Source organism: Patiria miniata, unplaced genomic scaffold (assembly GCF_015706575.1).
Source record: "Patiria miniata isolate m_02_andy unplaced genomic scaffold, ASM1570657v1 HiC_scaffold_9, whole genome shotgun sequence".
Classification (NCBI taxonomy): Eukaryota; Metazoa; Echinodermata; class Asteroidea; order Valvatida; family Asterinidae; genus Patiria; species Patiria miniata.
Window position 1 is genome coordinate 27,769,501 of NW_024037076.1, and position 13,971 is coordinate 27,783,471.

Here is a 13,971-nt window from a genome sequence, read left to right on the forward strand (position 1 = left end):
CAACGAAGTTCATGCACAATCATTTTACAGGCACTTCAAAAGATTATCGCCCACCCAACACATTTGGATTTATGCCAAAAAAACACTGATGGAACGAAATAGGGGAATCGTTTTACATCCTCTGGAAAAGAAACAGTGTATATTAATATAGGCCTGAACTTTGTTGTTGGTGGCACATCAAGTTCGATTGCATGGCGCGGGGAAGTACCTTGCCGTTATCAAGTTCAAGGGTCAACTGTTTTGTATCCCTGACACGTACGTCTCAGTCCCATAGGACGTGCGCTGTTTGTGAGTTCGGAATATGTGTAGCGGGAACCTGACTGGGCTTTCGGAAACCATGCGGAAGTCGGCCTGGTAACCAAGTCCGTTAAGGAGCGCGCGTATTAAAGCTAAAGATAAATATATACCCTAAAAGTTCTAAATCCTCTATTTCATTACTACTGATTTTTCACACACACACACAACGGAGTTTAGGTGGTAAACCAGCATTCTCAAACCCTGAAAATGATATAACCAGAATTTCATAACGAGAAAAAAATCGATGTGGTGATTTCTCTCCTGTGAACATGTTACTATAATAAAAAAAGGAATCATAACATTTTAATTGCGGAACGTTAGCCTGCTGTGTTACTTTTTCGTTGAAAATTTCAATGCTATCTAAGTTTTGACATGAGTCACATGACAATGCAAGTCAATACTGAACATATTCAAAATATGTGGCAATCTTTGAACGCTGGTAGGCCGATCAGCGTTAGAAATAATAAGTAGCACAAAAACAATAACGACTGGAAAGCCAATTTTAGATTGAGCAATTTCAGCAATTTCTTTTCATCTAAAAGTAGCTTACAAAATTGGCTTTCCGGTGATTATTATTTTTGGTGTTACATATTTTTCTAAATATGAAATATAATTTGGGGGGTTTGGGTTTCGTTTTTTTATAACACACCCTGTACCACTTTTCTCGAAGATTTTACACGATGCTTTAGACTGTCATTTACTAACCGTCCAGTTAGGTTTTTTGTGATAATTTGGAAGTTTTGATTATTTTATGTTTGCAAATATTGTATATTCCCCTTAACTTAGATTGAAGTTTCGTACTCAATATATTTTGACAGCAGATGATCGCTTGAAAACTAAATAAACATATACACATAAACATTTAATCAATTACGGCCTGTGCATGGTCTGTTTAGGCAACGCCTCATCCCCCTTGAACAATTTCAACAAGTCACCCCACTGGAAAATCCTGGATCCACCACTGCATTCAAATCGGGTTCCATTGGACCATTCCCATAGTACCTCATTGATCAGACGCACGTCCATTACTTGAATAGAACCACAAAATGTTGATAGTAAATCGAAGTGTAGCCTGTGGTGTCAGAGTCCAACCACGAACAATAATACATGTAAGCCTAGCCTATACATTGTTTTTCGTTATCGTTAAATATTTGGCACTTGAGTAAATTTAGTTCGTGTACATAGACCACATGACCCTTTAACCTTCACTGCTGTTATGATATATTATGGGTGATGAGCAAAGAGCATAATCATGAAACTGTTCGCATACAGTCGCCATTTTTATGGGGCATATAATTATATGTTTCCGCATTGTCCTTCCGTGGGTTGGTGGGTGTGTAGTTGCGTTGAAGTGCGTTTTTTATGGTGTAAATCGATGAAACTCATCATCGGTGAATCGAGGACGGAAACTGTTAGAGTACAAGCAAAGGAAAAGGGAAGAGGAACAAAAGAAAATCCTCAATTTACACCATGAACAAACGTGCCTGGGTATGGGCGGGTGCTAGTGATTATTTTTTTTTCATCCCATAGGGGACGTTGAACAATAGAGGACAATAGGGTCCCCAATCTCCAAGAGGTCCCCAATTTGGAATTGTGTGCAAGACATATGGGAGGTCTTTTTAAAAAGTTCGAGTACAAACAAAAGGGGGACAGTGAAATGACTGATAAAAACGATTTTCCTTTTTCAATTAACGCCAATTTCCACATGAGACGAATTTCCCGAAACTAGGACGAATCGGAATGCTACATTCGCAAATTACACTGGACCAGGTATACAATGTGGAAATTCGAAATCTGAATTTATAACGGAGCCGAACAACATTTTGGAACGAAGTTTAGGTACCTTTCTAAGGAATTTGAAAGTTGCAATTAGTATTTAAGTAAACCGGGAAAACCTATGCTAAATTGTAACGATCATTTTCTTTTTAAAGGAAGTACGAAGAATCCAGCAATCCACCATGGTTTTGAAGACGTATGCGGATTGGGAAAATGCTGTGAAGGCAGCTCGGGTCATCTATGACCACTCACGGGCCAAGATGGTCACTAGAACGAAAGTGGTCAAGAAGTCCAGGAAGACAGCTTTCCTCTCCGTGCTGTCAGCTAAACGTCAATTGGTCAGCAAGTGTTGCGGTGTTTCCCTAGAATCGGATGCCACCTCAACTACGCCAGCCTTGGTCCAGAAGTCACAAACACGACAAAGAAGACATAAATGCAGGTATTTTATAGTCCAACCGTTTTCGATATGTAGGCCTACTATACTGATAAAATCAACGAATCTCAATTAAGACTTAAACATACCTAATTTGCCGTAATATCCACGATCATTGTGTCCAAGTTTATTCATGTTTACTAAATATATATCGAAGGTGTTGGTAAGCTACAGAAAAATCGCAATATGGCTGACATTACATGTAGGTTTCAACTCAATAAGGCAAAGCTGCACTCTAAAAAAGAAGTGTAAATTTATGTTGTGTAAAACTGTTGTGTAAAAAAATTGCGTCATTTCTGCCCAATATTGAGCAAAATGACATTTTCGCTTGTACCTCCTACTTGTGTCAAATGTGCTACACATGTAAAGGGTAAAATAGTACCCAACATTGACTACAAGTCCCTGCAGCACAGGCAAAGAGTTCAAATCATGGTGTTATTACCCAAGCGATGGGTTAAAGAAACTGGATTTACCCCACCGCTGTGTAACAATTATTTCATTGTACACGTTGAAGAGTAGAATTTACCATGACATTAGTAAAATGTTACCACTGTGTGGGGTAAACTGACGCACGTGACAACGTTTACCCAATATTGTGCACGCGTCATCACTCATGTGCAAAATGGCCGCCGCTTGTGAGACCTTCAACAATTTGGGGATTTTGATGACGTGATTTCTTTGTTCCAGGTAAGTCAGTGAAATGAATTTCAGTGTTGTTTCCTCCAAATGGGATGCTGATGTATGAGGATTAAAGGGAATATACATCATTGGCTTTTGCTGTAATTTTCAGAAATGGATGGAATTGGGGGGTTGGAAATATATAGCAAATATAGTTACACTGACTTTTTTGAGGTTTTGGGTTCGAAAATGCTATAAAAACCAAGACTCCATTTAAGAAGAAACAGAGCAGTTTACATATATTGGGGAATTGTAAGGTCAGGGAACCAGTCTAGCTGGCTTGTACCCGTTCATAGGTGTGTAATCGATTGCAAACAAGTGCGATGGTCAACTGGGGCCAGTATTTGAAAAAAAAGCCAGTTTTTTCCAACGCTGATCGGCCGATCAGCGTTGGAAATTGATACAAAAATACCACTTTTCTTGAAAATGACAGTATACCAGGTGCCATGATTTTACAGGATGCTTTACACTGTTATTCACTAACAGTCCAGCAAGGTATTTCAAAATGATTTGGTAGTTTTATTTGTTGACGTTTGCAAATGTTGTATTTTCCCTTTAATATCGGGGAGATTAGAGAAGTAACATGCTTATTTTTTGGACATTTATGTGCAACTTGGACGTCACGGCTCTGCCAACCACGATTCCATGCACATGATGCATACGTTTCATGTACTGTATAGTGAGTGTTCTCAGATCTAGAAACACGGAGTAAAGTGACCGACATTTGGGAATTGTATTTGAATGAGTTGATTGAGGGAAATTCTAACACCCCTGCCCATTATTTAGCCCACGTTCCTCGTAATAGTCCTTATGCATCAGCACCATATTTGGGGAAATATTATCTTATTCATTTTACTGACTTTCCAACCCAGGACTCAGTTATTGAAATCCCTCGCGATTGCTGTCTCTAGCATGCAATTCACATTGCAGAGTTCAAAGTTGAATAAAACCGCAAGGATCAATAACAAAGGTACACAACAACTAATTCAAAAACAACCCAAGTGATGGGTAAATTTAGAACCCAATAGTGCAGGGTAAAAATTTGAACCCAATATCTGGGTAAGAAACTGACACAACACTTGGGTAAAAGGAGGGTTGGGTAAAGATATACCCAATAATTGAGTAAAAAGGGAACATGGTCGTCACATGGGTAAACTTTTTTACCCAACTTTGTTGTGCAAACACGTAACACAATTATGGGTAAAAGTTACACTGAAATGGGTACTTTTCTGCACTTTAGCTAGTGTGTAAAAAAAAGTACACAAGTTGACGACCATGTTCCCTTTTTACTCTCGAAAAGGTAGTAATTTTACCCAATATTGAGCAACTATTTTTTAGAATGTGTAAAATAATCCAGAAACACACAGCGAGTGCACTCTCCCCCTTCCTTTCCTCCTCCGCCTCCCCTTGCCCCTTCCCCCTCCCCCGGCAGCGAAACGCCCCTGAACACCCACTTTAAAAAGCTCAATACATGTATTGGGCAACACAAGTGAAAGTTTGCCCAAATGAAATCAATGTGTTCTATGACCTAAACGTGTTTATGTTTGATGAGTTCCTTTTGTGCTCAAATTGTCATTTTCTGATCAGTAGTTCCAGCCAAGGTTGCAAGACAGACAAAATCCAGATCTTCATTTCTACACCTTTGGCATCAACCATCTCGTTGCAATTGCATCCGTCAACCTCCACCTCAGACCTGAAGGGATTACTACAGGACAAACTTGGGATCGATCCTGAGAAGCAACATTTATTCACCAGAAAGGGTCTTGAGGTAATGTGAGAGACACTGTATCCATATTATCGAATAATGAACCGATTTAGGCCGATTTTGAACCGCAACGGTTTTAGCACTTTCGAGAGCTTGACCACCAACATTTTGCTTACTTTTCTAATTAATCTTTGGCACTGTTGAAAGGCGAGGAAAATTTGCACTTGGAATTTATAGAGAAATACATTATCCGTAACAAAGAAATGCATCTTTTAGACCTTAAGTCCAATTTTCAGACTTTTATAAATTGCAAATCCCATCCCAACTTTACAATTCGAAGTTTTTCCACTAAAAGGAAGTATGGACATTTCATAAATGTAAACGTCACACAAATCTTTCTTTACTTTTTCTTTATTTGCGGAAATCTTTCCCTTTTAGTAATCAGTATTTTTATAGGGCCTAATGTTGTTTTTCAGCTTTGTGATGCCTTGTCCATAACTGATCACGGCATTGAACACGATGCTACCATAGAACTGCGCCTTGTGTCTGGGCTGTTGGGCGGGAGGAAAAAGAACAAAAAATCAGGTAAAGCTGTTTTTTGCGTGTTGGTAGATCTTAATGTGTCTACGTTGCCTTCCTGTATACTGAGTTTTGGGATTTTATAGTAAAATTCGGCTTTTGCAATATCAACAAAACAAAAATTGTCATACATTAAAGACCCACAACAACAAAAATAATACTGCGTGCGAAAATAGTGAAATTACTTTAGTTTCTGAGTTACCGTATGAATCATGCCAGTTTTAAAGGATTGCAAAAGTTGTCAGTTTATTGAAGGAGGAGTCTATCATCTAAGGCTGTGATTTAAATTTTCCTCATGATAGGAAAAGGGCAGAAACCTGAACAAACCCAGTCGAGCCAGCAACCGGTCGTCCCTGCAGCTGAAGAGACCCCTCTTGTACCTCAGACATCCTCTGAAGGTGCCGCGTCAGCAGCTTCAAGTACACCTGTAAAAGCAAGCACTGTAGCAAGCATTGGAGTCATCAACATTCAAAACGTCACTAATAGCCCTATCATATTAGGCAATGTATCTTCAAGTTCGTTTAAATACCGTAAGCAGTGCCCCATTCTGCCACCAGGATTGGTTTTGGGTTTTTTTCGAAAAATGTTATTAAAATTAAATCTTAACGAAATTAGGAGGGAAACAAATGTGTAATTCAAAGAAGGGTGAAACTCACCAGGTTGGTCAAAGAATCTATTTAATAGAACCCACACCTCTTCATCAATATTCCAACATTCGTTCTTTGCTGCATTCGTTACAGTATGGAGCGATCCCCATCGTCATCAGCCATATTTAGAGACAACTACAAGCATAGCATATATATAATAAAACCTACAAAAAAATAGCCCCATACCACTCTTCCAAGGACCTCCCTTTTAAGCTCCCTAGTTAAGGATTCTGGATGCTTTTAACCAAGAAACAAAATCCAAGAATCCCTCACGGGAGAAAAAAACATTAACAACTACTTCTATATTTTTCTTTTGTAAATTAATTTTAAAATGCAAAAGTTAACTCAGTTGCATCATTCTTTTTTTCCAGCGCAAATGACATCAGCTATCGATGTGACGTGTAAGGAGAACCCTCATGAGGGAATGAATGCACAACTTTTCGAAATGCTGAAACGCACAGTAAAGCAATATGGCAAGACCCACATTATGGACCTGGTGGTCAACGTTTTCAAAGAATGTGACTCGGAGCTCCAGGAGGCAACGATGGGATCCGTGAAATTCATCTTGCGTGTCAGAAGCCGGGGAGGTCTTGACAAGCTGTGGGCTATGTACACCACTGGCGAACTCGCCAAAAGACTGACCGAGATCCTCATTACTAATGAACTTACAACAGAGGATAAGAGCGACATGGCTATCAAGGTGACAATTCTCGAGCGTGACTACCGGGAATGCTGCAAATTCTTTGACAAAATGCAAAAAGGTAAAATGCCACTCGAAAAGATTGCAATGACAATAAGTGGGTAATTGATGTTATGTACGAGGAGTCGTTTTTAATTTAGGGCAATCTGCAAAGAATCAGCAACATCAAATAACACTACAAACGATTTCTATATTGGCAAATAATTAAAACCATTTTCACAAAATATTACAGCATGAGATGCAATTTTTTTACAATTTTTTGACACTTAAGTTTTTTTAGTCTTGTTTTGAGAATGTATGATGTCATCTTCACCACTCGTAATTTCCATTTTATTCTAATCCCCAGATACAAACAACCTGCAGGATCTGCCGGTACACATGTCAGAGTGGACCAAAGAAAACGTGAAACGCTGGCTTCTGAGCATCGGCATACCGGACCCGGTTGCCAACAAGTTTTATGATGGAGACGTTCATGGAAAGGTTTTGGAAATATACAGGAAGGAGCATCTTATGGAAGACTTTAACGTGGCAATAGGTAACGCGAGACTTATCTTACATCATCGAGATAAGTGGTTAGATTTGGAAAAGCAAACCTTGACCACTCCGTCAAGTGGCAAATCGGTGTTAGTGGCACCAGCAGCTGTAAGTCCAGACCATTCTGAAAGGTTGTCACCAGATGCTGTCGAAGAATCGGTACGAACAGGATTGGAAGGGACACTTCAACCAGCAGTGCGACCCAAAATACCGATGTCTCACCCGGCTGTCAAAAAGTCAACAAGGAAAAAGAAACCAACCCAGACAGATAAGGAACCACATGCACCATATGTCGAAAAGAGTAAAAGTGAAGACAGTACCGAGAAAGACGTAATCGTTTCTCCTCGTCAAAGAATCAAAACATCTCCAGCCCCATCATCCACAGGAAAAAGTGAGTGCGATAGCGACCACGATGACACAGATTTGCTAGTTGTAAGGAAAACTCCTGCATCACTCGAGGTAGCACCGTTTCAGATATCTCATGGAACACCCCAAAATGACGTCCCAAAAAACAAATCAAGTGTAGACTTTCCTCAAAGTCCTCGTCCTCCTAAACCTCGGCCAGCCTTGCAACCCAGCAACGAAGAAGGACAGGCATTGATGCAAGTGGAAGGCAAAAGCGAGTCCGTTACCAAGATAAAACCTCCGACATCCGCAGACAAAACGTCGCAAGATACACAGACCAACGAGGCCAGACTTCGCACGTTACTAACGGGTGATGACCGTGGAGATCTGGACCAGTTGTCTTATCCATTACTGGTTGCAAATAAAACTCCCACTCTCTCTCCTGCATGTTCTAGAATCGACTACATTCGCCAGCGATTTGGATTCATCAAAACCATTAGATGGACAACCGCCTTGGATTTTGATTCAGATTCTCTATCGGATGGGCTGTGTAAGCTGTACCATGATGATAGGATGGTCACTTTGCAGCAACCAGACCTGTTCAGGGACATCGAGTCAGAGGAAGATCTAAGAAACAAGATAAGATTTCCTGAAAAAACACTTTGGCTGTTCGCGAATGGTCGAGAAGACCACCCAAGTATCCACACCCCTCACATGGATCTACAGGAATGGAACAAAGAACGCAGTCGAGATGTTGAGGCATCAATCAGTTTCTTTGCTCAGCCTTCAGTCATACCAAAGGGGCGTGCTTCCATTGTGTTCCTTCTCATGTCCAATGATGATCTTGGAATCATCTGCGACATTTTCCGAAAAATTGCTTCGTCTTTTAAAGGCTTAGACAACATCACCTGTATCGCTGAAGATGAGAATGTTTACTCGCAGTTTGCAAAGGGTGTAGAGAAGTGGTTCACCAAATCTGAGTTAGACGAGAGGAGTTTGGTTGGACTGGAATGGCAAGAAATCGACCGCATCATAATGCGAATGAGTGGTGTGAATCAGATCAATGCAAGCCAACTCCCTACCAGCACGCCAGGAAAATGTTTCCTTTCTGAGAAACAAAAAGACGAATGGGATGACATAACTGTTGTTTGCAAAAACGAATGCGAAAACACCGACATGGACGAATCCAGTCAGGGCTACCAAAAATTTGCGGGGGAAAAAGAATTGAACTTTTATCGTGGTGAGCAGGCTGATTGGTGGAATTTTGCCATTGGTGAAAGAGAGGAACAGATTCACAAATCCTGTGGTCATGTACTGAAACGAAAAGGGTTTGGGGAAGTTCTTAAGAAAGTCAAAAAGCCATTGGAGAGTTCCAAGGTTGAAGACAGCTTAATTGTCACTGTAACACTTCTGCATCAACCAGGTGCGGGAGGCAGCACTTTGGCTCGTCATGTGTTGTGGCAACTTCACAAAGATGTTCGCTGCATTGTAGTCAATAGGATAACCAGCAATACGGTCAATCAAGTAATGGAAGCAAGAAAGTATGGATATACAAAGGAAAAGGCAGGAAAGATTCCTCCAGTATGTGTGCTTATCGATAATTTTGATGACTTGGAAGTGTTAGATTTAATTGGAGATTTAGAGGAGGCGTCAAAGGGTATCCATTTGGATGGTGGAGCAGTCTGCGTCCTTCTCCATTGCAAGCGAAATATGGACCCCTATCAGATGATTCAAGAGCTAAGCAGAAACCAGGACCTGTATATTCCGTTGACACATAAGTTGTACCCGAAGGAAAAGGAATGGTTCCAGAAAAAGTACAGTGAATTGGAACGTAAAGAAAGTGAGTTCAACACAGGTGATTACAATCCCGACAATCTCCTTGCCTTCATGGTAATGAAAGAAGAATTCAACAAGGAATATATAAAGAGGGTTGTTTCGGAAATACTTCATCACGGTGATATTAAAAGTAACGAGATTAGCCTGATAAAATACTGTGCATTCCTGAACACGTACATGCACGAAGCTGAAATCCCAATCTCATGCTGCGACGTTCTAATGGAAACCCAATTAAAAAGTAGAAAAACAACGTACTTGACCAAAAAACACACCAAAAATTGGGAGAAGTCGGTTTCAGCCTCTTTCAAGATTATTGTGGTAATGACCGAAAACAGAACATTAAAGATATTCCATAAGAGCATAGCAGAAGAAGCTTTACGGCAAACACAAGAAATGAGTGGGAATCAATCAGTGAAAGACGTCGCCCTAGAGTTCCTGAATAGCGAACTGTTGAGGTCACCGTCCCACAGCAAAAAAGACCTTAAAAACACGGTACACAATCTTCTTATCCGTAGAATACGATTGGGATCTGCAGACAACACAAAGACGGACTTTTCGGGTCTTATTGAAGACGTTTACAAACAGAAGAGCCAGGGACCGGAAAAAGCTGCCAAGATTCTTGAAACTGGTCTTGACATACTGAATGATGCATTTATTGCACAGCACCTTGCAAGACTTTATCTGAAAGAGGGGAATTTTCAAATGGCTCATGCTTCCATTGATAAGGCCTTGGAGATTAACCCAAAAAAACCTTACTTTTGGGATACAAAAGGCCGAATTTCCCAGAAACATTTGAAAACACTTTCAGCACCGTGTCTGGGAAACCAGCAAGTTCTCGACAAAGACGTTTCTAAGGAAATTATTAATCTTTCATTTAGTGCAATTGACGCCTTCCGCAAATCCTTTGATTTTTCCAAAGAAACAATGCAAATGGAGTTCTCCGCTTTATATGCCCATCTTAATGTAGCTTTCGAACTGCTTCATGTCATATCTGTGTGTGTTGAGCCATTCAGATCATCTAAAGACGGAAACGCTTTCAAGACGTACCTCTTAAATTTGAACAAACGTACGGATGAATACCCACAGTGGGATCAAGAGTGTGATTCCCAAATTAGAGAACTGAAAAGCAGAGTAGACTCTGCCTTGGATATCATGGATAACACTTTAACGTATTATAAGGATGGTTCATCTGCGAATATTGTTGGAGAAAAGCTGGAGGAGATGAGAGAAGAACTGAATAAGTACTCGAATATGTATGAGAAATACTACGGAGAACCTGTACCATTTGATACATGCAATGAAGAGGATCCTAAAAGCCTTGCTGAACATCGTCGACGAGTTGTCATCAATCTTCACTGTAGCAGATTCGGTGATATATTTAATCTGGCTGAGGAAAATAAACGAAATCTCGAAAAGTCTCGTCAGCTACTGTTGCAGAATTCAAGTAATTATACTGTTTTTGATCTGAAGATATTGGTGTTCATTCACCTGGCTCTCTTATCCAGCGGTAAAGAGTACATGTCAGCAGACGAAGTTTATGCAAAATTTGTTCGTCCATTAAATGACGGCGATCGTGGAAAAACCGATAACAGATGGGCGCCTTTTTTGATGATGATGTTTCTGTGGCCAATTCAAGATTCGGAATCAGAAAGAAGAGACAGGGAAGACGTGATCCATTATATTGAAAAGTTGAAAATCAGAGCAGATGGAGGACACAATGTCAAGGGACTACAGATGTCACGCCAAGAAAAGTCCATAGGCCACACCCGATTTAACATGAAACCACGAACCCATTTCTTTTTAGGCCGTGGTCAAGGTCTAAAGGTGTTCGTTCATATCAACGAAATTCTCGCCACACAAAGTAAGCTCGAAAGACGTGAATTCTGGCAATCCAGTACAGTCAAGGATCGATTGGTTCGATTGGAGGGAATCCTTCTAAATAACACTTCGCTGGTTTACGGCTATAAGAAAGATAAGAAGATCATCATAAAGTTGGCTGTTCCATCCCACAAACACACGCAAAGCCAAGAAAGTGTAACATTCTACCTTGGATTCAGCTGGAGTGGTCCAGTGGCTTACAGCGTCACACCCAAGGGCAAAGAATCTTGTGATGATAACGAACCACGGCATTTTCACAAGGCATACCCGAAGCACATTCTGCCCAGATCCAAGTCAAAGGCGTCATCATCCGATGATACATCTCAAATTGACCGTCTTCAGAAGAAATGTCAAGAACTGCACAATGAACTACTAGAACTTCAGGAATCACTGCGGGATCGCAAGTTGAAATCCCTCGAGGTAAGACTGATATATATATAAATTATATGGACATTTTAAATTTTAAATGTGCCCTAACCCAATATTCCCTTGTCCTTTTCCGACGAATTTCGGCATGTTTACTAATTAGACCACAAGCAACAAATATAATCTAATTGCGACTGCAAAATTGTGACTCTAAATGGGGGGCTGTGACATTAGGAAGACATGAAAATGTCTCCCTAATGACCGATGTCTCCCATGGTGCGAAGAAATTACGATAACGTGTCTTCTTAGTGGTACCTTTACACGTATAATTATGAGAAGAAGACGAAGAAAATAAACTTTTCATTGACAAGGTCATCTTGTATGTTGTAACAGGAGTGAGTAAACTATGACAGTTCTAGTTGCAATGTTCGGCAGGATCATCGAACTAAATAGGCAAGACATGAAATTAAGAACAGAATAGTGTGTTTAAAAGAACTTCTAAATGACATATTATGGTAACCCGTCTCAATTATTGTGATTTTAATAGGGTTCATTTTTTTTGGTCGTAGAAGAAAGAAATCACACGTAGGATCACAGCGAAACAACGTGAACTAGATAGGAAATCGTCTGAACTCATGCATGCTTGGCAAAAGGAAACGTACGACGATGGATAAACTAACGGTGGTCTGTCAACTGAAGTCAGTTACCGAACCGCCACAGTAAAGGGCTACGAAGTATAGTGAAGTTCCATAACATTGTTAAATATGGGTTTTGCATACGACAGGAACACGTTTCCCCTGGCATTCTGTCCCGATTATGGATGTTAATTTAAATTTAAAATTACAATGAAGCTTAGCAGTGCATATAGCAATGCCGAGGGACAGATTTAAATGACAAAAAAAGTTACAACCATGATTTGAAAATATAGGTTTCACGGCCAATTTCCTAAAAATGTTCATTCACTTCTGAAATTTCGGTCATTCATTTCCGTCTGAATTTGCGAATCGCTCTGAACACGCGTTTCATTTTCGCTACTAGAGCATTCGATTCCATTTCAATTTAATCAATTAAGTGATTGAGCAGCACCTTTCGTTGATGTCCAATTAGATTCGTTTACAAGACTTCTTTTTCTCTTCTAAAGGGCGATTTCAAACATTCACCGTTCCATTTCACTTTTAGTTTAATGCCATCGACACCAGATACAATTCGAGGTTTCTTTTTCATTAAACGTCAATCAAATTAGCTGTACCTGAAATCAATTTAGACAAGGTGTGCTTGCGTAAATGATTGCACAGGTAACGTAATTGGCCGTCTGTTTCTCAAAACCGAATGCACGGACAATGAAAACGATTGAACTTTCGTTGAATTGAAATGGGATTCAAGACGTGCATTCAAATTCAGACGAAATAGAAAGACCGATTTTTAGAAGTGAATGACCATTTCAGGAAATTGGCCGGGAAAACCTATAATAATAATAAAACATTTTGTCTCGCGGACTGTTCTTTGAGACTAAATTTCACATGTTAAGTTGATTGCAGTATGACATGTACATGTAATGAGCTTTCCTAGATGCCACCAGCACATTTTACCAGCTGGGTTTTCAAGATTTCGTCGAATAAGGAAACAAAAAAGTGACTTTCGATCGCTGTTGTTTGTTAAAGAGAAAATGACATAACGGCATTCATAAAATTCCTTACAGATGTGCTAACAATATTCCCCCCAGAAAAAAAACATTACAAATACAAATCTTTGAACTTTTATAAAACTGTCATGAAATGTGATTTGAGATAATGTACTGCGCCTTGAGAACCTGGTAGGTTGATAATGTGTGTGCTTTTTAAATCGATATTATTATTATAATTGTTATTACAGATGATGGGGGACTGTTGTGTAGTTATATTTATATCAAAATACAGAAGAAATTCACAGGACTCTCTGTGGTCCAATGGTTACGGTGTTCGACGAGTCAAGTACCGTGGTACCTGGGTTCGAACCCTAACGGGGAACATGGTGTTGGTGCTCTTGGGCAAGGTACTTTACTACGATATGGCCTCTCTTCACCCCAGGGAAGGTATGGAGGCCAAATTGCGCTTAGCTCGAGCTGCTGCAGAAAACTGTCTCATTCCTATTGAACAGGGATAATAATTGTAAAGCGTTTTGAAACCTTAGGCATAAAGCGCTATATAAGCACCACATT

The 13,971-nt window shown here is 40.0% G+C and overlaps 2 protein-coding genes and 1 long non-coding RNA gene across 3 annotated transcripts; all 3 read left to right on the forward strand.

The window, feature by feature from the left end:
* Positions 1–2,844: 2,844 nt before the first annotated feature.
* LOC119720756 lies at positions 2,845–4,168 on the forward strand. Its single transcript, XR_005270115.1, has 2 exons — positions 2,845–3,193; positions 4,057–4,168. It is a non-coding gene; the product is annotated as an uncharacterized LOC119720756 (long non-coding RNA).
* A 556-nt stretch (positions 4,169–4,724) lies between these two features.
* On the forward strand, positions 4,725–6,920 carry LOC119720999. Its single transcript, XM_038190864.1, has 4 exons — positions 4,725–4,952; positions 5,366–5,474; positions 5,771–5,998; positions 6,487–6,920. Exons 1-4 carry the CDS (start codon positions 4,725–4,727, stop codon positions 6,918–6,920), a joined length of 999 nt encoding a protein of 332 aa, XP_038046792.1.
* A 248-nt stretch (positions 6,921–7,168) lies between these two features.
* Positions 7,169–12,524, forward strand: LOC119720755 (sterile alpha motif domain-containing protein 9-like). Its single transcript, XM_038190587.1, has 2 exons — positions 7,169–11,828; positions 12,344–12,524. The coding sequence occupies exons 1-2, from the start codon at positions 7,194–7,196 to the stop codon at positions 12,446–12,448; spliced, it is 4,740 nt and encodes a 1,579-aa protein (XP_038046515.1). The 5' UTR covers positions 7,169–7,193; the 3' UTR covers positions 12,449–12,524.
* The last annotated feature ends 1,447 nt before the right edge of the window (positions 12,525–13,971 follow it).

Coding starts and splice junctions, on each gene's coding strand:
- LOC119720755 (XM_038190587.1), top strand. CDS start 7,194: ATGTCAGAGTGGACCAAAGAAAACGTGAAACGCTGGCTTCTGAGCATC. Junction 11,829..12,343: donor GCAAGTTGAAATCCCTCGAG/GTAAGACTGATA, acceptor TTTTGGTCGTAG/AAGAAAGAAATCACACGTAG.
- LOC119720999 (XM_038190864.1), top strand. CDS start 4,725: ATGTTTGATGAGTTCCTTTTGTGCTCAAATTGTCATTTTCTGATCAGT. Junction 5,475..5,770: donor GAAAAAGAACAAAAAATCAG/GTAAAGCTGTTT, acceptor TCCTCATGATAG/GAAAAGGGCAGAAACCTGAA. Junction 5,999..6,486: donor TTCAAGTTCGTTTAAATACC/GTAAGCAGTGCC, acceptor CTTTTTTTCCAG/CGCAAATGACATCAGCTATC.